The sequence below is a fragment of the Neovison vison genome, chromosome 10 (assembly GCF_020171115.1).
Source record: "Neovison vison isolate M4711 chromosome 10, ASM_NN_V1, whole genome shotgun sequence".
In the NCBI taxonomy this organism is placed as follows: domain Eukaryota; kingdom Metazoa; phylum Chordata; class Mammalia; order Carnivora; family Mustelidae; genus Neogale; species Neogale vison.
Genome location: NC_058100.1, coordinates 9,191,647 through 9,215,413, shown reverse-complemented (window position 1 = coordinate 9,215,413; position 23,767 = coordinate 9,191,647). Strand labels below are relative to the sequence as shown.

At 48.2% G+C, this 23,767-nt stretch overlaps 2 protein-coding genes across 3 annotated transcripts in view; one reads left to right on the top strand and one right to left on the bottom strand.

Moving 5' to 3' along the window:
• ALDH9A1 (aldehyde dehydrogenase 9 family member A1) overlaps positions 1–21,475 on the top strand; it is a 46,182-nt gene extending 24,707 nt beyond the window's left edge. The window contains exons 11-12 of one of the 2 annotated variants that reach the window (XM_044266777.1): positions 12,257–12,362; positions 20,242–21,475. In XM_044266777.1, coding sequence (XP_044122712.1) covers positions 12,257–12,362; positions 20,242–20,245 — 110 coding nt within the window. In that variant the 3' untranslated portion in view covers positions 20,246–21,475. Of the gene's footprint in view, positions 1–12,256; positions 12,363–15,787; positions 15,911–20,241 lie in introns of those variants that run through there. The other variant, XM_044266776.1, reaches the window with a different exon arrangement.
• Positions 1,048–23,539, bottom strand: MGST3 (microsomal glutathione S-transferase 3). The gene is made up of 6 exons (XM_044266780.1): positions 23,433–23,539; positions 6,784–6,907; positions 4,592–4,665; positions 4,002–4,059; positions 1,990–2,062; positions 1,048–1,302 (listed from the first exon to the last, which is right to left on the bottom strand). The coding sequence occupies exons 2-6, from the start codon at positions 6,898–6,900 to the stop codon at positions 1,166–1,168; spliced, it is 459 nt and encodes a 152-aa protein (XP_044122715.1). The 5' UTR covers positions 6,901–6,907; positions 23,433–23,539; the 3' UTR covers positions 1,048–1,165.
• Positions 23,540–23,767: the final 228 nt, after the last annotated feature.

The window sequence follows — 23,767 nt, the reverse complement described above, 5'->3', positions numbered from 1 at the left end:
GAGCCGGGCCTGGGTGCAGACCCCATCTCTAATCCTCATGGGTCAAAGAGGCCTTGAAAGGAGATGAGAGCAATTACAGAACTGAGTTTTACTTACATTTTATTTGTCTGAATGTAAACAGCGTATGTGGCTTGTGGCTCTAGTACTGAGCAGCACAGGTCTAGACGCTACCCCACCGTGAATTGAGTTCACAGCCACATTCCGTCGGGGGCAGCCCTCATTGCCAGCCAGCAGCCCTCTCCAAGTCAGCTGAACCTGTTTGGTTTTCCCCATTTTGTGCTGCTGACGGTGTCCTTCCTTGTTTTGACCTATGCTATTGGGTTTTTGTATCTCTGTGAAGTTTCATAAAATTAGTCTATAACTTGAGCTTTTAAGCAATAGAAGCAATCTTTAAAAAATTTTATTCACTATTTATTTAGAGAGTGGGGCGGTGGACAGAGGGAAAGGGAGAGAAGCTTAAGCAGGCTCCATGCCTAGCACGGAGCCCGATGTGGAGACGGACCTCATGACTGAGATCGTGACCTGAGCCAGGATCAGAGTCAGACACTTAACGGACTGAGCCACCCAGGTGCTGCAGTAGAAGCAATCTTTAATAGAAATTTTCAAAATGGGCATCTGGGTGCTCAGATGGTGGCACCTGCCTTCAGTTCAGGTCATGATCTCCAGGTCCTGGGGTTGAGCCCCATGTCTGGCTCCCAGCTCAGCAGGGAGTCTGCTTCTCCCCGTTTGTGCTCTCTCTCTCAAATGAATAAATAAAATCTTAAATAAATCAATAATCCTTGTTACTGTAGATGTTAACTGTTAAGTGTAAGATATTCTTATATCCCAACTCAGGCTGACAGACTTTCCTTCCTTGGCCCCCAATTTTTCACGGCTGTGGCATGACTATGAACACACTACCACAACCGGGTGTTTCCCCAGCTTCACCTCAGTAAACATCCTCTGGCAGGGTGCGAAGGGGGCTCAGTACCCACCACCTCTCCCATCCAGTAGAACAGGCTAGTTCTTCTAGAAGGAGACTCAAAAAAGAAATCAGCCAAAGTCAAGTTTAGGTATGAGGCTAAGGCCAGGTAGTTTTTATTATATTTAGAAAAAAAAAAAAAGTCACTGACAATAAAAGTTAAGTCACTCAAAACGAGTGAGTTTTTGAAGACCCTGTAGTTCTTCAATGGCAGCATTTGGACCCACCGCCCAAGCCGGTCTTAACCCAACCGAGGTGCTGGAAGGCAGAGCATACGGTTGTGCCCATGAGGCCAATGAGGGCTATGGAGCCCAGGACCCCGCGACTCCGCTTGCTGGGCTCTGAAACAGGAGAGAGAACAGAGGTGACTGGAGGTGCCAGACAGAGGACAACGCCGTCCACACCCACAAGCCATTCTGGCAAGGCACCGGGGGTCGCGCGTCAGACCATCTGGTCCGAAGAGGTCAACCAACGCCTGGCCTCAGTGGCCAGTAAGTCAGCTATGGCGTGCCACGAAATGTGTCCCCAGAGTCTTCTCTGGATCCTCAGAGAACTGGGGATAATTAGAACAACTGTGCTCCAGGACCTCTGGGGGTGTCCCCACTTTCAAGAGGTAAGTAGAGTCAGGAGTCTCTCCCTGTTCTCTCTTGGGCAACCGTTTATCGTAGTGACTTAGCAGCAGGGGCTCTGGGGTCGGTCGGCCCGGGTTTAAAACCCGGCTTCCCAGTTTACACTCGTAGCTCTGAGCCTCCGTTTTCCATCTATAGCACAGGACACACTATCTGCATCACAGAAATGCTAGCAGGTTAAACAGCATCCACCGGATCTCAGAGCAGCAACGGACACACAGAAAGTGCTCAGTACAAACAGGTTTTGTTACTTTTCAAAGGTTAGTAAGAAGGAAGATACCAGACCTTCCCCCTAAACACCAAAGTACGTCTCCTTTTCTTAAAGCCCCGCTAAGAAGAAAAATACAGTGGCATGGGATTTTTAATTTGTTTCCTTGGCAGATGTCGTGATGTACTCACCTCCTGTGTAATAACCATAAGCATAAAGAACTCGTCCAACAATCCAGGCCAAGCCCAGGCCAGAAGCTACACGCTGCAAGGAAAAGGCTGGATCAGTATCAGCATTGGAGAAACATTCACATCTAGGGCTGTAGACACAATGCTCTCCCAAAACTCCCGTGGATATGGTAAAACGCTCCCCCAACAAAGTTAGGGTAGAGGCAGGTTATTTGTCTCAGGAAAATCAAAAAGATCTGTGATTCTTCTATGAACTGCTTGTGGATGGGGAAGGTGAGGGCTGACCTTCCTGGTGGATGGGGTGGAAGGAACCTTCTGGCTTGCCCTGGGGACTGAGGTGTGGGCATACGAGAGAGGGAGAGGCAGGCTGGGGTGGGGCATGAAGGGTAAGCCCCAAGAGGACCCTGACCCCACGGCAGGACTGGCGGAGAAGCCTGGCTGTCTCCACGGGTCTGCCACTGCATCTCTGAGGCTCCCCCCTCACCGCCCCCAAGAAGGGGTCAGAGCAGGCTGTGCTGCGGCCCGCACTTGGGCTGAGGGCTCCGCTAGAAAAAGTGGGCAGAGCGTGTCCTGTTGTCATCCCAGAACATGTGGTCTTGGAGGCAGACGTCTCCCCCTTCCATGGCCCTTGAGAAGAGAGAGTAAAACTCACATAAGATGACTAGTCCTACGTGAGCGCCATCCTGGGGTGACCGTCTGGTCAAAACCAGTCAGGACAGACTGGGAGGGGGAGCGGGGACATGAAACGTTGCACACCAGTCTTCATGTGCCTTCACCATTCATCAGTGGTGTCCCAAGGGGTAAGGTTAGTGCTTTAGGGTTTGTTTAGTTGATCTGGGGTAAGGTTAATGATCAGGTGTGTGAAACCACCAAAAATAAAAACCCCGGGCCCCTAAGTCTCTATGTGCAACCTGGTCTCAGCCAGGCCCTGCTTGGCCGTAATGTTGCACAGTTACCACCAGATGTCCCCAGAGTAGTTCTTCGAGTATTTTAGAGCCCCAAGCGCAGGAATGGAGTCTAGGGCAGACAGACTGGAAAGGGGATAGGGTGGACATCGGGATGCCTCACTAGAGGGACTGGCTTGTCGCTTTATTTAGGTAAGGTACACTGCAGACCACACTCCAGCCACGAGCCGTCACGGCCTACAAGGCCCTGTGGTCTGCTCCCCACGGAAGCCGTGCCGCCCCACTCACTGTTCACCGGACAGACTGGACGGGCTCTGGCCTCAGGGCCTTGCTCTCGCGCTTTGCCCAACGACGTCTACCACCCGCAACACCTGCTCCCTACCCTTCTGTAACTGTTGCCTCATTGTCACCTTGGCAGCTGCCACAGTCCTCACCTGACCTCCTCACTCACAGCGGTCTCCCAATCCGCAACTCCCTTCCCACCCCCCTGCTGGGTTTTCCTCCGTGGCACGCATCGCCTTGTGGCGAACTGCATCATGTACTTATGTGCTCGAGTCAATGACCCTGAGTAAGAGTTGACCCGGTGTCTGGGTCTGTTTCGTTCACCGCTGTGACCTCAGGTGACCCATCAATGCCTGACTATGACAAAGGAGAAAATCACGGACATGAACCCTGCAGGATCAGACCTGGGTTCAAATTCTTCTATTTTCTACGTGGCTATTTGCCCCTGGGATGGTTACATAGTATCCAAGAGGCTTCTCCTGATCTATTAAAAAAATGGGGAAAGTTCTATATGCCTTAAAGAACTTTTTAGCAAGAATGAAATTCTTCTTAATGGGCACTGAAGATGTTCATTCAATATCCATTTTCTGCATTCCTCCCTAATAGCTCAGTGAACTAAGTCCAAACAGACAGGCGCCTGGGTGGCTTAGTCAGTTAAGGGTCTGCCTTCGGCTTGGGTTGTGATCCCAGGACGCTGGGATCCAGTCCCACATCGGGCTCCTTGGTCAGCGGTTCCCCCTGACTCCCTACCCCCCACCTTATGCACATACTCTCTAATAAAATCTTTTTAAAAATCCAAATAGATGAAAACTCCTTGGGAAAACTTACCGGGTGGTAAACACCTCCAATAGCTAGGAAAAATAAGAAGGGAGGATACACTTCCAACCTGGAATAGACAGAGACCTTTTTGTAAAAAGTGCCCATCTGACGTGTGCCGTTACTCCTTAACGCTCTTATTTGCTGAGTCAGACACTGGAGAGTAAAACTGAACGCTGAGGGCAGGGAGAAGCCCTACCACTAGGATCTACCCTCTTTCCTCCTGCGTGGGAGCCAAAGTCCACAGCTCTGAATACGCTAACGAGGAAGGTGGTGGCTAATGCCAGCGGATTTCCTTCCAGAGCTCACAGCCACTCCCTCCCCAGGGCTGGGAGATTCAATCTCAGCTTAGACAGGAAGCCTCGCGAATGCTGTTGAAGGCCAATGCAACTTTGAAGACATTTTTGAAGGATTATCCAGAACCCCACTCTTCTAACAACTCTGAATATTGTCTGTCCACGGACATATTTTCTAAGACCCTTTTAACTCCCGATCACCATCCCAGCTGCTCCTCAGTGAACGGAGGACCAAAAGCCGAGGTGCTGGGCAGAGGACACACAACACTGCAGACCTCCCCAGGGGCCTGCGGGGCGGACACTCACGTGTTCTGGTGGGCGCGCTGAATGCAGTTGAAAAGGTGCCCGTTCTCCGGGTCCGTGCTGTACATGGTGGGATACTGTGAGGACAACAAGATACCGTGGATCGAATGGTCAAGAGCAGCATTGAGTGTTGAGTTACAGCCAACCTCCAAGATCATCTATCCTCAAGCAACTTCTACTTTACCCTTGACAGGTGATCACTTTCTGCCCGACACCACAGTGGGGTCTCAACTCTCAGAAGCAGATTCAATATATTTCTTTTACTATCCGGTCCTAAGAATGTATGTCTGTGCCAGTCACACAAGGGAGGGAGGCAGCTTGAGCCAGACTCCCTGCCCTTGACATTGTGTCGTGACCGCTGGATTCCCCACACAGCACAGACACCCCAGGGGAACAGCTCCTTCCCACGAGCTATCAGATGCCACAACCTTCTAAGATTTTCTTTAATGGGAGAACAGAAATTGAGTGTGAGAACTTTAATGGATGTGTCCATTAAAAAAAAAAAAAGGAAAATCCATAGGAAAACTTAAAAAGAAGCTCTAGTCAGAGTCTAACAATAAGTTGCTGAACAGAAGCAGACATTTGCGTTTGCTCACCAGGGACAACCCCAGTAATTAGTCCTTTTAGATCAGCAGGAACGAAAGGAAGCATTTCGTAGACCTTCTTCTTAGGGCTACCGTCTAAGCTCAGGCTAACCTCAGCCCCACACGTTTCTTTACTTGGGAAACAGACAATCACCTTAAAACACCATTTTTAAAGTGGCACATGAGGGAAGACTTACCATTTAACTCTCTTTATTTAGTTACTTTGTATTACTTATTTTTAAAAATCCAAGTATAATTGACACACACGAGTTTCAAGGGTGTAATGTCAGGATTCGATGTATGTGTGTGTGGTGGAGTGATCACAGTAAGTCTAGGTACCACAGTTGCAGCGTTTTCTTTTGATGAGAGCATTTAATATTTGCTCTTAGCAACTTTCAAATATATAATGGAGAATTATTCATTATGGCCGCCATGCTGTACCTTGTAGCTCTTGTTTTTTTAGATTCCACATGTAAGTGAGGTCGTGAGATCTAGGTCTTTCTCTGATTTGTATCACTTAGGATGATGCCCTCAAGGTCCATCAATGTTGTCAAAAATGGCAACATTTCATTCTTTTCTATGGCTGAGTAATATATATATATATATATATATATAATGTGTTATATATAACACATATATATGTACATAAATACGTATATGCACATATCTTTCTCCACTCATCCACTGATGGACACTTCGGTTACTTCCATGGCTTGGCTACAGTAAATAGTGCTGTTATGAACATGGGGTGCACGTATCTTCTTGAGTCAGTGTTTTCATTTTTTCTTTTTCGGGGGATAAATACCCAGAAGTGAAACTGTTGCATTATACTGTCGTTCTATTTTTAATTTTTTGAAGACCCTCCATTATTTTCCATAGTGGCTGCACCAATCTACATTCCCATCAACAGTGTGTTCCCTTTTATGCCCCTTCGACAGCTTTGGCTATTTCTTTTTGTTTTGCTCATAGCCATTCCCCACCGGGCGTGAGGCAGCATCTCACTGTGGTTTTGATTTGCATTTTCCTGATGATGAGTGACAGTGAGCACCCTTCCATGTGCCTGTTGGCCATCTCTATGTGGTCTTTGGAAAAATGGCTGTTTGGCTCCTTTGCCCAGTTTCTAAATTTCTAAATTCTAAATTTTTTTGATTTTTTTTTTTTTTTTTTTGCTATTGAGTTGTATGAATTACGTATTTTGGAAATTAACCCCTTATCAGATGTATGATTTGCACAAATTCCTCCCATGCAGTAGGTGGCACTTTTTCTTTTGTTGGCAATTTCCTTTGCTGCACAGCAGCTTTCTGGTTTGATGTGGTCCTGCCTGCTTATCCTCGTTAGAAAGTAACACTCTTCCTGGCACACAGCTCCAGCCAACGGCCATACTGTTCTTGCCCCAACACAGTTGGTCTTTTTACAAAGAGATCAAGTGAAAACAAGACGGAGACTGCTCCCCAGCAGGGTCCCCCATTTCCTGCCTTCTTCCTGCCTGAAAAGGGCAGGATTTCGAGTGGATATGGTTCTCAGACTGCCACTGCTGGCCTCTGGCTTCTCCCCTCTCCTTCCACGACTGAAAATAAGTTCTTGCCTCAACAGATCTAGGATCCCACTCACCTCCACTTTGTACTTCTTTCGGGCCTTGGAAACGTTGATGGCTAGATGAGCTACCATTATGAAGCTGGCGGCACCGGTGAGAACCACAAAACCATATTCCTTAGAGAGGACCGCCATGCTGGCTCTGTGGAAAGAAGACGAGTTAGGATACCACTCAGCACCTCAGGCACCCACGGCAGGAGGCCCGCAGCTCGGGGCTTCACCCCCTCCGAAGGTCTACCTACAGATCAGAAAGCTGTGAGTAAACGTGATGCAGACGTCACTGTGTGTCACACAACAGACCCAGACCAGACCCTTATGCAAGTATGCAATGTACATGCAGAAGAGCGTGTGATCATATCACGTGTTCTCTTCCGATGAAGCTGTACCACTGCGGTAGGCACTGCTGGAGGAGGACACAACTGCTGAAAAACCAGTTTCACAAAAAAAAAGGTTAACAGGGCAAAATCTAAAGGATTTATTAAATTTGAGAGAGAGGAGAGAGGTAGGGGGGGTGAAGCAGGATATGAAACAATATACGGTGATTCCATGTTTTTGCGTGTCTGTTGGCATGGGGGGGCGGATCACAGAGGGCAGGCACCCTGGGACTCCCTTTGATCCTGGGGCACACACTGGTCTGGGAGAGGGCAGGAGAGCCAGTGGCAGGCGGAGCCCATCATACTGCTAAAAGACTGGGCTCCGGGCAGCTCCGGGGAGCCAGGTCCGCTCCTCAAATTCTCACTTCAAAACTAGCCCTGGGGCGTGATCTGACGCCTGCAACTTATCTGAAATGGATCAGGAAAGGACAATACAAACCAACAGAGCCAAGTGTTAATTATGGAAACCAGACAGTGGCTCTACGGATGGTAAATGTATGATCGTTCCAGCTTTTCTGTATATTTGAAAAATGTCATTATAAAATGGAGAACAAGCGAATCTTAGCATTTTTCAGGGTTTTACCATTTGAGCTATTTTAGCTACTGTTCTGCCCCAGAAGGAAAGGAAAGAGAAGAACCGGACTGGCCAGCAAGGAGAAGAGAACTTGGCAGGTGGGAGGAGGCCCTCATCATCTCACAGTAGGATCAGTGCCAGCCGTCCAACTGCTCTGACTTTGGTCAGCAGACCACTGAGGCAGGCAGGACACGGAGCACAGCCAGCATGCTTCCCAAGATCCTCACCTGCCCAGGCACCGCGGGCCAGGCTGCCACAGGCCAGCAGCTCCTGCCTATGTTCTGCATCTGGTTTAAAACATCCACCCTCCTAACTCGCTCATTGCAATCTGTCCTCCAAGCCTAGGAGGGCTCCCCTGCCCCAGAGTGTTTCTGGTTGACCTCATCAACAACCCAGCAAGATGGAATAACCCTATTTCCCAAAGAATACCCCGATGGTGAAGGCATGTTGCTGGGTCCAAAAGAGAAGGCACCAGAGCTGGGATTCACATTTAGATTCTAACCCGGTTCCACTGTTCGCTTTTAATCCTACTTGACAACAGAGAGCTGCACGGATGCTGGGGTCACAGCGCCTTACTCAGTGTGGAATCTGGGGCCAGAAAGCAGCTCTGTTCCTCAAAAGTACTCTTCCCTTCGGACTCCAAAGTGACATTTAGTGCTGAAGTCCTAAAGTCTGCACTGCCACCCCTTCACCATCCATAATAATTCTCCCCAGTTTCTCCTTCTACATTCTTTACCCTGCACGGTATCCCAGGGGTGCTCAGCCCACCGTGCTTGGGTTAGGGAAGGAGGGGACACACTGCAAAGGGTTATTGCCATGACTCAGCAGGGGAACGCCTCCTGGACACTCTCTCCCCACCATCAGGTATGGCTGCAGAAAGCAAGCGGTCTCTGGCTGCCCTCCAAACCTTCCTGCCCTCGTTCCCTTCTAGAATCAGTTGCTTCCTAAAATGCAGAAAATCAGCTCCAGGAGGTAGCAGTTGCCGAGACAAAAATATAAGACGAATCCTGAACACCTCTTTGAAAATAGCAATGGGTGAGCCTCCCAACCTATGTGATGTACTTGGGGCTGAATAGCATTTGGCTAGACAGGTCATTTAAAATGAAGCTGTCACTCACTCTGTCAGGACAGTCAATTAAGCAGAGCTGGCTTAGGTCAGTATTTGCACGCCAAAAGAGTCCTGAAGTGAGAGCCCATTTCCAGACCCCAGTCTCCAGACAGGACGCCAGGCTCCCTGGCAGCATGGGGTCACCCGTGTTTGTGTAGCACTTTTCAGCCACTTTTAACCCCCCTCAAAAATCCCATTAGCTTCACTTCCCAGAAAAGGAAATGGAGGCTCAAGCAGAAGAAAGCAGAACTAAGACCCGAGCGGGTTTTAGAATTCTTCCCCAAATACCCAGGCATGGCAAAATTTCATGGCTTAGTCACCGCCCTTGGTTTTCCTGGTTTGCACCGCCTTGGGGTAGGAGAAGCTAAGTGGCCAGACAAGTACCTCTTGAGCAGATCTTTCTGTTGCAGGCAATGAACACTCAGGTGACTGCTCAAAAATTTACAATCTGAAATTAGTATTTACTACTGAGCTCCTCTCCCAAAGTGTGTATGTAATCTCGGATTCACACTCTAGTGAAAGTTACCCTCCTCCTACCTTGCTACAGTGATGGGTATTAGGGAACAGCAATCTGGGTAGGGGCAAGCAGAACCAGAAGAACAAGTACCTTTGAAGGGCAGAGAATTTTTTTTTTTTTTTTTTAACAACGGATGTGTCTTTTATTCACAAATAAAAGCCGTAGCAAGAGGTTATCTACATATTTGTACACAGGTCTGAGAGCCCCTAGAAAATGCACAAGGGTCAGAAAACAGAGCCCATTGTGACGGGGATACACGTACGTCGGCAGGCGCCCTCCCGGTCTGCATTGGGCAAGAAGAGCCCCCCACGGACCCCTGCCCCCACCGGGCGCCCCCCCAGAAAGAACCTGGCCTGAGGGATACCTTCCATAGAAAACCATAAAAACATAGATCATTTGTCTCCAAATTCCCACTGCAAATACTGCATTTATAGGCAAAATGATATAAAAATATGAACCTAACAGAACCTTTACAAAACCCTTACCCCCCCCCCCATTGTGTGTGTGTGTATGTTGGTTTTGTTTTTTGCTTGTGGTTTTGGTAAGAATTCCTGCCGTAGAAGAAGGCGCCTTGTGGGCGCTGCCCTCTCTGTATCCTCAGGACAGAGCAGGTCCCGGGGGGTTGGGAAGGGCAGAGAATTTATAGTAAGGGGAACCCAGAGTCCAGTGCTAGAGTGGGTGGTTTGCACAAGACTGCATAGCGAGCCATGGGACAGCAAGTGTGCTCCCATGGGGGCAAAGTGCCTACCTCCCTGAACCTCTCCCTGCAGGAGCCTGGACACACCTGCAAAGGCGCTAGAACAAAGTCCAGGAAGCCAGCTGGAGGATGGGCAGCACAGCCCTTCTTGACCCCCTTGTACTCCCGCCAAGTGAGGAGTCCTGCTTCAAACGCCAGAGCAGGGAGTGCTACCCAGCTCCCACAAGGGGTGACTGTGTTTGACATCCTGATGCCAAGCACAGAGTGTGCCTGTAGACACCTGTGGAATAAACGAAGCGCGCCACCGCGCCACCGCTCCAGGCGGCTTTTGGGAATGACGCCTCCAACCAACAGAATGTTTGTCACCAGGAACTAAGCCTCACATAGAGCAGGCGCCTAAGGAATTTAAGTTCCCTTTTGTTCTCCTTAAAAGTATCTACTAAAACCTCTGAAGCAGAGAAAGACAAGGTCAGGACACGAAAAAAGCTCTGTCACGATCGCTGTTGAAAACATAAATCCAACAGGGACTGGAAAATGGTTCAGGTTTGTCCTTTCAGGGGACAATCAGCTTCATTCAGTCCGAGTTCCCCCCACTCCCCCCAAAATTCCCATCACCGGCTGAGTCCTTCTGTTCTGAGGAATGCAGGGCAAAGACATGGATGCTCCCACCCCTTAAAGATTGGCCTTTGTGGGTTCGGGTGCAGGTGTGTGCACTGGTTAAGAGGAGGCAGTGCAGTTGACAGAGGCCCAGCCCTGGCAGCCTCAGCCATAGCCACGCCCGAGGCTGTCCCAGCCCTGGAGCTGGCAGATAGCTTCTCTGGGGCACAGGCTTCCGCACCTCTGGCATGGGCGCTCCCGGCGCTGCACATCACACTTTGTTGATTACATACCTGCTCTGCTCACCAGCAACCCTTCTAGCGACCCAAGAGGATAAGGTGCTCTTGGGGGTGGGAGCTCTGCCCTAGACCTGGGTCTTGGACATGGTGCCAGATGCACAGCATGTGGCCTAACAGCCCCTTGGGAGCTCAGTTTCCAAAGCAAGTCTAGAGTCCTCTGCAACCCGCCTTGCTGTACAATGGCGTTGGTTAATCATCACCTTGTTTTCGAGGCTGGTTGCACTCCAGCTGTGTATGTGAGAAGCTATAATCTGTATAAATAGGACAGAATTTAGGTGCCTATTTAAAAGTACCTCATCCGCACGATTACACAGTGGTGGGGAAGTGCAAAAGCGAACCCTCTGGAGAAGAGCCCCACAACGGGAATATCCTTTACATCCTTCGTACCTTCTGATTCATTAGTTCCACTGGGAAGCTAGCTGGAGGCCATACTCAGAAACTCAAGACAGATTTGGTTCAGAGACATTCACCTAAGCACCATTTGTAACCGTAAGGACAGCAATGGCACAAGGACCAGGAAAAGAGGACGAATTAAAGAAACAAGTGCACCCATAAACAGAATAGTGTATAACCACTAAAATGGCGTGCACACGATTAAAGGTGCTGAAATGGGCTTAACATAGAGCATGTTAGGTTAAAAAATTTCAAAAAGTGTATATACAGAATAATCTTAGTTTTCTCCCTAACAGGAGAAATTTTAAAAGAAAGTATCAAAATTATAAGCTTAATTAATCCCAGACAGGCGAACTGTAGACTTCCTTTGTACTTTCCTATAATTTCCACGATGAGCAGATACAGACCAAAAAGTCGTATGGAAATGGCCTGACAACAGGAATTGAGAAATCAGAGAACTAGAAAATACACGGCTATGGGACCCGTCATATGGGACTTCCAGCCTGAATCTCGTCCCTCACTCAGGATGTTCTGGAATGACACTGAGCTCAGAACCCGGTTGCCACACTTCCTAGTTGTGTGGCCTTGGGGAAATTCTTCACGTATTTCAGCGGCCTCAGCCTCCGTATCTCTTAAATGGAGACACTGGTGGTACCCACCCGCCCCTGCAGTTGTTGCGAGGAACACTCAGGGAGACTCGGGGATGGGGACACTATCAGCGCCCAGCATGATGACTGGCAGGGGCGGAGCACTCAGCAGGAGTTTGGGATCAGGTTGTGTCATGTGTTAATGTGAACCGTCTCTGCCCTGATTCAATTATAAAAGGGGATGTTTGAATGAATGATAATCTACATTTAAGAATTTATTTAGAATGGCTATTTTAACACAGCTCTTATAACTATATATACTCACTTCTTTTTCTGAACTCCTAGCCAGCTACGTTCAAGTATCCGAAAAGCAGGAGTGTTCAGGAGGAAGCAGGTTTCCAGCGTGGACCTCGGAAACTGGCACTGTGGCCAGAGAGGCCCAAGAGGGGAGGTGAGCACGTGTTCACTTGCTTCTTGCTTGTTCAAGTTTACTGAGCACCTGCTGTGCACCACTCACTGGGGGCCCCCATGCTGGAGATGAAGAGCCCAGACTTGGGTCCCTGCCCTCATGAGGCTCATGTTCTCCTGGGGGAAACAGGCAAACCAGCAACTTAAACACACACCCAGTTCCAGATATTCCCCTTCAGCGCCATGATCAGGAGCTGGGGACCCATGTACCCTACGAAATGAAAGTGCATGTACTGGGGAAAGGCAGAAACAGCACAGAAAGGTTTCTGTCTCCCCTCCCGTGCTTTCAGTTAACTTCCCCAGCCAGCCGTCTTGAGATGGCTCACAATTGTTCAGTTGAAAAGATATTAAGTTGAAGGTTTAAAAGAAACTAGATTTTGCATTTATTTTTTTTTAAAGATTTTATTTATTTATTTGACAGAGAGAGATCACAAGCAGGCAGAGAGGCAGGCAGAGAGAGAGGAGGAAGCAGGCTCCCTGCTGAGCAGAGAGCCCGATGTGGGCCTCGATCCCAGGACCCTGAGATCATGACCTGAGCCGAAGGCAGCGGCTTAACCCACTGAGCCACCCAGGCGCCCTAGATTTTGCATTTAATTTCCTATCACTTATTTAAGAGTAGAGGTCCTTTTGGAAGTGTTTTTACTCCTGGCAGACTTGAATACTGTTTTATGATTTGTCTTCTCCTATGCAGAGATCCACAGGTATAGAGACAGCAGGAAATCTGGAGTCAGATGGGTTTGTGTTTAGATGCTTGCTGCCTCTGTGAGTTCGGGAATGTCATCTAATTTCTCTACAGAACAGGAGAATACTAACTACTTATTTCACAGGATGATTTGAGGAATTAAGGAAATAAACTAGGGGTGCCTGGGTGGTCAGAAAAACATCTGGTTTGGGCTGAGGTCGTGATCTCAGGGTCATGAGATTGAACCCCACATCGGGCTCTGTGCACAGTATGGAATCTGCTTGGGACACTCTCTCTCTCTCTCTCTCTCCCCCTCTGCTCTTCCTCCCACATGCTCTTTTTCTCTCTAAAATAAATAAATCTTTAAAAAAAGCAAAGGAAATAAACTAGATAAGCTTCTGGTATGAACAACTTAATACATGCTGGCCCAAATATGAAGGCATATTGTAAACACTGGTAAGTGTATGTCTCTGCCCACATAGGTCATACTTCCTAAATAAGGAGACACTGGTTTTCCTACAAATCAGTAAGGTGCTCTGACTCAGAAATTAGGTCTGATTCTGTTTGCAACAGATTCAAATTCAGGAAAATGCTGGTCGACTTAGATTCCCAGTGTGGGCAGCATACAGTGTCTAGGAGAATTAGTTTTCTAGTGTGGACAGCACAGTGTACCTAAGAACACTAATTTACTCATTCAACCACAACATGAAAATGCTTACTTTATGCTAGGCATCTGCTGAGGGGTGGGGGACACAGCAGTGGACAGGATGGGGTCCCCAATCCTTAAGCCATCGACATCCGAATGAGGACAGAAGTCTGGTAACAAACACGCCGAGGCGCTAGCTCGCACTCAACAGCAATCGTACAGCCATATAAATGTCAAAGAAATGTATTATATATTTAAACCCACATGGTACCATATGTCAATTATATCTCAATTAAGACCGGGAAGACTTTGCTGCAGCGACATTCACACCCACACACAAACAGGCACTCAACATTCCAGGCAGAGAATATTCAGGTCAGAGTACACGCCAAGTGCCAAGGTCCCAGGGAAGGAGAAGCCTGGCACACTCGTGGGACAGAAAGGCGGCTGGTGTGGCCAGCCCTCCCCCCACCCCCACAGATGGTGGGAGCACTAGGAGACAGGGCCAGGGAGGACAGATCCAGATCATGAGAGGGGCTTTACCTACCACATAACAGTCAATACTTGCTGCTTCTCCTCCCAGGGACTAAGAAGAGGGGAGAAGGGAGGAAGCAAAGGTGCGAGACTGTTGTTTGTTAGTAGCAAAAACGTTCACTTCCCCAAGGGAAAGGTGTACAACCAAGCAAGCAGCACCATGGTTAGCCAAGATGGCCCTGGGGGAGGACTCAGCTCTTCCACATGGAAAGAGCTTCCAAGGCACGAAGGAAGTACCTTGGAATCAGTACTTTGGATCAGTACCGACCCCAAATGGAAGGAAGGAAGAGCTCCAAAGAGGAACCAATGGACACCTGTGCCAAGATGCATGAACAGACCAAGATATGTTCTTGGCTTTGGTGAGGGGGACCCTTGGACAGCCGGGTTTTAGGGGAAGGGGAGAAGGTGGGAGCCCCTGTGCTGAGGGTTAAGAAACAAGTGCCGCAGGACATCGCGGGCAGCTCCGCCTCCGGTATCCATTCCACTGGCCCATCCTGCCCGTGCTTGGTCCAGTGCCAGGTCCTACCCCTTCCTCCACCATTCCTGTACTCCGCACTGACCCGCATGGGCTGCAGGCGTGCGTCTGAATGTGCACATGTGTTCCAGGCTGCTCGCTTAGCTATTCCCACACACTTGAATGAATACTGATCGATGGAAATAGTACACATTTCCGACCATGCTAGGGGAAGAGAATGTCTCCTGCTTACATTTTGTATAGTAACTTCCAGGAGGACAAAAACACAGTTCGGGGCTGTCCTATGTTCCACATCAATGGTTCTCAAACTTCAGCAGCATCAAGGTCAACTAAGTGTTAAAGTGCACCCCATTGCCCAGAGTCTCTGATCCTTAATGGAGTTTGGCAATCTGCATTTCTCTCCCTCTTTTCTTCCTTCTTTCCTTCCTTTCTTTAAAGAGAGAATGACCCTTAAGCAGGCTCTACACCCAAACTAACTCCTCACGGACTTTTCCAGCCCACGTGGCAGAAATAGCAAAGTGGGAAATAGTATCACCACTACATCCCGAACACATCGCAGAAGACCTGCTACTTCTCCCCTGTCAGGCCCATGGGAGAGTTTCCATCAATTAACAAATCCCCACAGCGATCCTGTGTGGTAGTTACCGTTCTCATTCCTATTTCACAGAGGAGAAAACTGAGGCAAAAGTAGTTCAGCAACTTGTTTAAGGTCCCACATCTAGTGAGTGCAAAGCTGAGGTCTGAACACAAGCCAACTGACCCCCGGGGTCTACCTCTTTGCTACCACACCCCCCTGTGAAGGGTTTGCCCCTTACCCAGGAGTTAGGTTACTCCTTCCCCCACAGTAGGGAGTGATGAGGAGAAACACCTTTGCAAAACTCCAGCTCCAGGGCAGGACCTGTGGTTTCTAGGCAGGGGCCAAGTGGAGGAACAGAGCAGGAGCACCAGAGCCCAGGAGAAGGGAGAGCCGGATCCGTGGAATGCTTTACATACAGGATCGTGTCATCTGTGGAAGACAGTTTTACTTTTTCCTTTCCACTGGGAATGCCTTTACTTTTTTTTTCTTGCTAGATCACCCGGACCAGAACCAATATGGTGTTGAACAGAAGTGGCAAGAGAGGACATCTTTATCTTGATCCCCATCTTTGGGGGGAAGTATTCAGTCTTTTATCATTTAATATAATGTTAGCTGTGAGTTGTTTTTTTTTTAATAGATGCCCTTTTGAAAAATACTTTAAAATGAATTACTTCTACATCATATTTTTTAAAACAGCAACACTTCTATTTTTAACTTTTTTTTAAAAAAAGATTTTTATTTATTTATTTGACAGAGATCACAAGTAGGTAGAGAGGCAGGCAAGGGTGGGGGAAGCAGGCTCCCTGCTGAGCAGAGAGCCCCATGCAGGGCTCGATCCCAGGACCCTGAGATCATGACCTGAGCTGAAGGCAGAGGCTTAACCCACTGAGCCACCCAGGCACCCCCTAAGTGTAACTTTTTTTTTTTTTTTAATTTATCAGAGGATTAAATAGCTGAAAATGATTTTTGGAAGACCTCACCAGGGTAAGGAAAGAAAAGCAGCAGTATTTTGAAGCAGGAGGGGTAGAGGACAGCGGGCAACAGACATGGGTTTCCAGGGAGAGAATGGGGCAACTATCTTCAGCCCAGCGGATTTTAAGAAAGCCCCAAGGCACCAGTGCCAAGTGCCCCTTGAGAAGAGATCGAGCTTGGGCTTCAATGAGAAGACACGCTCCATTCCAGTGTCTGAGTTGGCAACACAGATTTTCATTAGGACATCTGCCTAAGGTAGTCCCCCCTCTCAAGGAATTTCACTGACAGGTTCTCTCTGAGAACATCCCACCTTAGTGCTTAGGGGTGTTGCTTTGATTCCCTCCAATTCCTGCCTCTGCCACCACTTCCCCTATCTCACTGGGGTAGGGGTTCCTTCAATTCCAAGGACTACCCAGAACCCTTCCTGAGCCACATTCATCAGAACACCCCAGGGATGAAGCTCTCCTTCAGTATTTACTCAAGTCTCTCTCGGCTGCCAACAGGAGCTCCCCAGGGTACAATCAACATTGCACAAATGGGAGTAAAAGGCAGACTTCGTATCTGAGCACTTGCCTCCAATGATCACTTCTGAGCCATGAAATTACATCAATTTATCTTTCACTAAATGAAATAACTTAGATTATTATTTTTTATTTATTTCTTTTCAATGTAACAGAATTCATTATTTATGCACCACACCCAGTGCTCCATGTAATCCGTGCCCTCCTTAGTACCCACCACTTGGCTCCCCCAACCTCCCACCCCCCGCCCCTTCAAAACCCTCAGACTATTTTCAGAGTCCATAGTCTCTCATGGTTCATCTCCCCTTCCAATTTCCCTCAACTCCCTTAAATTTTTTAAATTTTTATTAACATATAATGTATTATTAGCCCCAGGGGTACAGGTCTGTGAATCGTCAGGCTTACACACTTCACAGCACTCACCATAGCACATACCCTCCCCAATGTCCATAACCCAGCCCCCCTCTCCCTACCCCTCTCCCACTGGCAACTCTCTGTTTTGTGAGATTAAGAGTCTCTTATGGTTTGTCTCCCTCCCGATCCCATCTTGTTTCATTTATTCTTTTCCTACCCCCCAAACCCCCCACGTTGCATCTCCACTTCCTCCTATCAGGGAGATCATGTGATAGTTGTCTTTCTCCGACTGATTTATTTCACTCAGCATAATACCCTCTAGTTCCAACCACGTCATCGCAAATGGCAAGATTTCATTTCTTTTGATGGCTGCATAGTATTCCATTGTATATATACACCACATCTTCTTTATCCATTCATCTGTTGATGGACATCTAGGTTCTTTCCATTGTTTGGAATTATTTTTTTAAGATTTTATTTATTTATTTGACAGACAGAGATCACAAGAAGGCAGAGATGCAGGCAGAGAGAGAGAAGCAGGCTCCCCACTGAGCAGAGAGCCTAATGCGGGGCTCCATCCCAGGACCCTGGGATCATGACCTGAGCCAAAGGCAGAGGCTTTAACCCACTGAGCCACACAGGCATTCCTCAACTGGATTTTTTTAAAGGAGAAAGGATTTCAGCTTTCAGCTCTCTCTTCGCCCTCAAATAAGCAGATAAAAGCCAAGCTGGACAGTGGTCACCCCTACTTCCACCTGCAGGACTGTTCTCCTCAAACGGTCCTGCCATTTCTCAGCTGTGTCCCTTTTCACACACCCAGCAACGGGACAATGAAAAACACTCACAGACTGACTTGGACCTATTCTCCCTTGTTTCCTTAAAATTCTTATCTGGTTCCCTGTGCTAGTCATCTGACCTTCCTTATACACAGCTGCTTATTTTATGTGGCAAAACCCACCACTCTCACGAGACTAACATAAGGACGGTCACTTAAAGGGCTGGTCTGATCAGTCTCAAATGGATTTCCATGAGCCCCCAACATGGAAGGTGGTTCAGAGAACTGACGTTGTGTCGGGTGTCACGGCCCCCCAGAGCAGCTGCCCAGCCTCACTTCTGCCTCTAGCTGATTCGACAGATGAACAGTCCTCACAATCATCTCAGGTAGGATGACCTACATGAACCCATGCAGAGCTCAAAGGAGCAATTTTAGAGCCTGGAGGGAAGCCACACAAAAGTAATTCCCTGTTTCCATGATGGGAGAGAAAAAAGAGTCACAGAATTTGTGTCCATCCTACATTTTTCAAAATGCCAGTTCTGGCCACTTTTGTTTTGTTTTAAAGATTTTATTTATTTGGGAGAGAGAGAGAGAGAGAGTACGGGCAACCACGAGTAGGGGAGAGGGAGAAGCAGACTCCCCACTGAGCAGGGAGCCCCATGCGGGACTCGATCCCAGGACCCCAGGATCATGACCTGAGCCAAAGGCAGACACTTAATGAGTGAACCGCCCAGGCACCCCCATTCTGGCCACTTCTACATGAACAGATAACGAGATCTGTCTTAGTGTAAAGCTTCACGGGACAGTTAGATTTTTAAAAAAAGTACGTGGACACTGAAGAGAAGGAATAATCACCCAGGTGAGGAAGAACAACTACTCTCCACCATTGCACTGTACATTTGGTAGGTATTTCTCCAAGGGCTAAAAGTGCAAGTTAGCTGAATAGGCACAGCATTATTTATGCTGCACTTGATCATGAACTCAGTGAGGCGGAACAGCAGAGGCAGGCCAGAGGGTGAACTTCCCCAGCACATTCTGTGATTCCTCATCAGTGTTCCCGGCAGAACACTTGGAAAGTAGAAGCTAAGGGTCAGAAGGGTGGGGGATCTGTCCCTTTTAAGAGATCAATGTGTTAAAATCCAAATGCATTCAGCTTTAAAGATTCTTTCTCCCTCTCCCTGTCCCTCCCGCTCGTGCTCTCGAAGAAAAAAAAAGAGAAATCAAGTTTCCCGTGTTGTTTTAATTCCAACACTTCGGGGAACTGTCCGTGCTGCAAACAAACAATACCTAACTGTGTGCATTGGCTGGTGTGGGGGAGGACGGGGAGGGCGGGGCCAGCATGATGCCCAAGTTCATGGGAATAGTTCTGCCTGAATGGAACTGAGTCTCCCCTGGAAAAAACTGGTAATTCAGCTCTTAAGCCTCTAGGAAGAGTAGACTGTAACAAGACAGAACAACTTCGTTCTCCTGCTCGTGCGATGACAACTTTCCCAAACAGGTTCTTGACATGAAAGGCTCTGTGGGGTGAGAGGTGTGTTGGCACCTCCCCTAGGAGTCCAGGGCCATGCTGGGCCACCTGGAGCAGAGGTCCCAGGGGATGTGATCCCAGCGACAGCCTGCAGGATTTTTCCTGTGGTCTGGAGGCACCCACCACCTCAGAGGGCAGGAGAAAGAATGGGGAGAAGCCATGGGGCGCAAAAGATAAAAATCACTTTAACAATTAACAATTCACTAAATGGAGCTGATCTGATACAATCAATGCCAGGCGAACCATTTTACCTAAATAGAGTGCCTACCTCAAGCCTGCACCTACTACTATCTTCAGTATCGCTTTGGGGAATGGTTTCTTCCCTGATTTATCCCCCACTCCCTGCCAGGCACCACAGGAGGCAGCGAGATGCGCAAGGCTCCGATGGTCATCCAGGCTGAGAGCCAAGGTCCTCACCCCGCGGAAGACACAGTGATGGGGAGCCAGACAACACAGGAGGACCACGAAACAGGGCCGTAGCGGATTGAGAGAAGGGCTCTGAAGGACATCAAGTGATGGGCAAGAGAGACACAGGGCGGGTCAACAGCGAGGACACAGGAGTCAGGACAGGGCTTTGCTTGTGTAAAGAAGAGAAAGGACATCAGTGTGTCGGAAGGGTAGAGACTAGAAGGGTATGTGCAGTGATACAGATTAGCGTGGTAGGAGAAATCAATTATTGCGGTAATACCTATTATTAGCCTGTATTATTTAAATGTATGCCAAATACTATTCTAAGTAGCTCACCAGTATTAGCTGCTCAGAACATACCTACGATATCGTATTACTTTTATTTTGCAGATGAGGAAAAGGTTAAGAGCATCGGAAAGGTTAAGTAATCTGCCCAAGGTCACACAGCCATCACAGAGGAAGCCTGGACTCACACACAGTCAGAGCTGCTGGGCTCCAGAGTCTATGCTTTCAACCCTCGCCCCTACTGCCTCTTAATGAGATTGGAGATCAAGTCTGACCACATCTGACTTCTTTTGGAACTTTTCTATCTCCCCAAACTCTCTCCTGAGCATGAACTATATTAATAGGAACAGAGAGCTAATAATTAACTCCAAGTCTGTGACGGATTAAAGCCTGAGAACTTTCTAGTTGGAAGAAAGAAAAAAACTTGGAAGAGGTCCAAAAACTAACTTATTTTTAAATTTCTTTTAATGAGTGTCAGCACTGCAGTATGACAAGAGGAAAAATTCTAGGAAGGAAAAACTTCCTCCAGTCTTTCGGGTGTGCAGGTTTGCAAGGAGCAAAGCAACACAGAAATTGGTATTTCTTTTCCCATCATGACTTCCACACAACCTGTGCCTTAACTGGCATTACACAGAACTGAAGGTCATGGGGAAACTAAGCCCTGACTTCCACAAGAGGAAAACAAAAATCTCAAATGAGTCACAGTGACACCACTTGGATTTTCCATCCCAAGAAATGTGGGCAGACCGTAGTTAATTCTCAGCAGCTGCTGAGTCCTCACAAGGGTATCGGACATTCTGGATAAATGAACCACTGAGCTGCCTGAAACAGGGTTAGTCTCTTTATGCCTGTCTGTACTTAGGATGAAGCTGAGCCAAAATCATTCACGTTGCTTTGGATGGGAATTAAAATACCACAAATTAAGGGGAAAAAAAAAAAAAGAGTGAACTAAAGCACCGAAGTATTAGAGAACTGAGTTCCAGTTAATGAATAGGTCAACGCTGGCAAGAACTCAGAGGGTCAACGGGGGGACTTACAAGCCCAAACGATGAAATCCTTAAAAGTATTTGCAAATGTTATTTGGAAAGTACTGCAATTTTCCCCAGCTCCTCATTGATGTTTTTCTCCTCACAAGGGTTAAGTAGGTAGGTAGACACTGGAAGAGAGGGTGAGGGAAACAGGAATGCTTTTGTACACAGTAGTATCCTAGATCGTAACTGCTGAATCCTCCTTTTTCAGGAGGACTGCAAACTCGTAAGTGGTATTGATGAATTCAACTGCAGAAAGTGTAACATTATATAGATTCTTTTAAAAAAAAAAACACTGCATAAAAATACTAAATGGGGGGCGCCTGGGTGGCTCAGTGGGTTAAAGCCTCTGCTTTCTGCTCAGGTCATGATGCCAGGGTCCTGGGATCGAGCCCCACATCGGGCTCTCCACTCTGCAGGGAGCCTGCTTCCTCCTCTCTCTGCCTGCCTCTCTGCCTACTTGTGATCTCTGTCTGTCAAATAAATAAAAATCTTAAAAAAAATACTAAATGGCTCACGGTAGTTGTGGTTGGCAACTGTATTCTGAATCCAGATTCAGAATATTTAAATATTAAATAGGGAATAATAGGTTTAAATACAGCTAACTGTTTAGCAGGCATTAAATTACATCTTGCCGGCTTGATTTGTCATCTACTTCATTGCAAACTGCTCCAGGGGGCTTTTCAGCCTGTCTCTGGATAATAGGGTAAAACCCTTCTTTCTTGTACGTTCACTCCCTTTGCTGTCCTCCAAGTTAGGAAATTCCCTTTCATGACTGTCTCTTCAGGGCTCTAGGCCAACAGAAGGAAGTCTAAATTAGGGGGAAGACTGCCCTTCTCCAGTTTTGTTCCTTAATCCAAGGAAGCCCCTGGTGTACACTTTCTATAGCTGGCTACAGTGATCTTTCTAGTGTATCTGTTTTATATATAGTAACATCAGTTCAAGGGGAAAAAAAATTGCTTGACAAAGTTTTCTATTTCTGTAACACTGTGTCAGGACGGAAGCTTAACAACGCCTTCCCTGGGGTAAAAGTATTTCTTTGGATTAGAGGCTCGTTTTACTGAACTTGGTTAAATTTAACTCTTGTGAGAATAAACATTCTTGATCCCCTGACCAGGATACTATGCTCTTAATACTGAGTTCACTGAATTAAAACATAGCCTTGTAACTCTGACCGATAACCTTGGGTGCTTCCCACAAACTGCAGGCTCTCAGTGATCTACATATTTCCCAAGAGAAGCCCTTGCTGCAGCTCCCACGTACAGAGGACATCTCAAATCTGCAGCAATTCCACAGGACCACGCCTGGGTCCGCAGCACCTGCAAAAAGCCATCGGTCTGCAAAGCAGTGTCCTTCCCTCTAGGGCACCCTTTCTCCAGTTGAGAGATTAAAGCCCCAACTGTTACTCCTTTCCAACCCACCCTCTTGTCTCATCTTTTCCTTTACCTCCTGTTCCACACTTACTTGTCCCTTAAGCTACAAAGTAGCTCCTAAACTCCTGGTCGGAAAAGAAAGTAACAGCAGAAGCCACAACTTAGAGGAGAATGACTCACCCATGAGTCTCCAGCCCCTTCCACCGCCCTGCAGCTGCCCCACCACAGCGGCCCTGGGGCTCCCTGCAGTGACACAGATAAGGAGGAAAATTCTCTGAAATCCAAAGCAGAACCGTACGTTAAGAGTCCTCCTCCCTCGAGCAGTCTCCTGCTCTCGGGCAGAGGTAGGAAATGACCCATATACGGGTTTCAGTACAAACGGACAAACGTTTCTATGAGGCAGCAGGAAAACAAACACAATTCCCTGGAGGTTCTCCAGGAGGGTTCCTAGCAACACATCCACATCCGCAGCAGGCGCAGGGGGCTCCCAGGGCACTTGTTACCGATCGGGCCTGCAATGCCCACTGCCCCAGCAGGCACTTAGCAAGGTCGAGTGCGCTCCGGGAGGCAGAAACAAGAAGCCGGGTCTGCACAACGGAGAGAGGAAGAGAGGAAAGGAAGGTACTGAAGTACTGACCTTGAGAATCTCCCTGAGTTACAGAGAGCGAGGTGGACCTCATTTCAACGCCCCAAACCCACTCCATCAGGGGGAGGATGCAGGTCAGGTGGGGGGCAAAGGGGATGGAAAGATAGATGGAAGTGTACAGACCAGAAAGGGGAAAGGGAGCGCATCCCTATTCAGCCCGGGATGGCAGAGGTAGGGGTGGTGCCTAGCGCTGGACCAGAAGCGCCCCGAGGCCCACGCTCCGCGTTGCCAGTAAGTGCGTGGACTTACCTGGATCACCTCCGCTCGGCTGGTGCAGACCACAGCTCTGCAGCGAAGTGAGGGTGCCGCGCCCTTGGCCACCGGCGGGGCGGGGCGGGGCCCGAATGAGGCCCCGCCCCCACCCGAGGCAGCGCGAGACCACGCCTCCACGTCGGGGCCCTCGGCAGCCCGGGCGCGCCTTCTGAGTGTTAATTCGCAGTCACTGTTGGGTGGTTGGGCCGCGGAAACTGGATTTTCTTCCTCCTTACGGCTGTCCACACTTTACGCTTCCTCATCTCAAATCCTTGTATCAGTTCCCTTCCGTAAATGCCTCCGTGGCCTCCGTGGCCTCCTAAATTACCCCA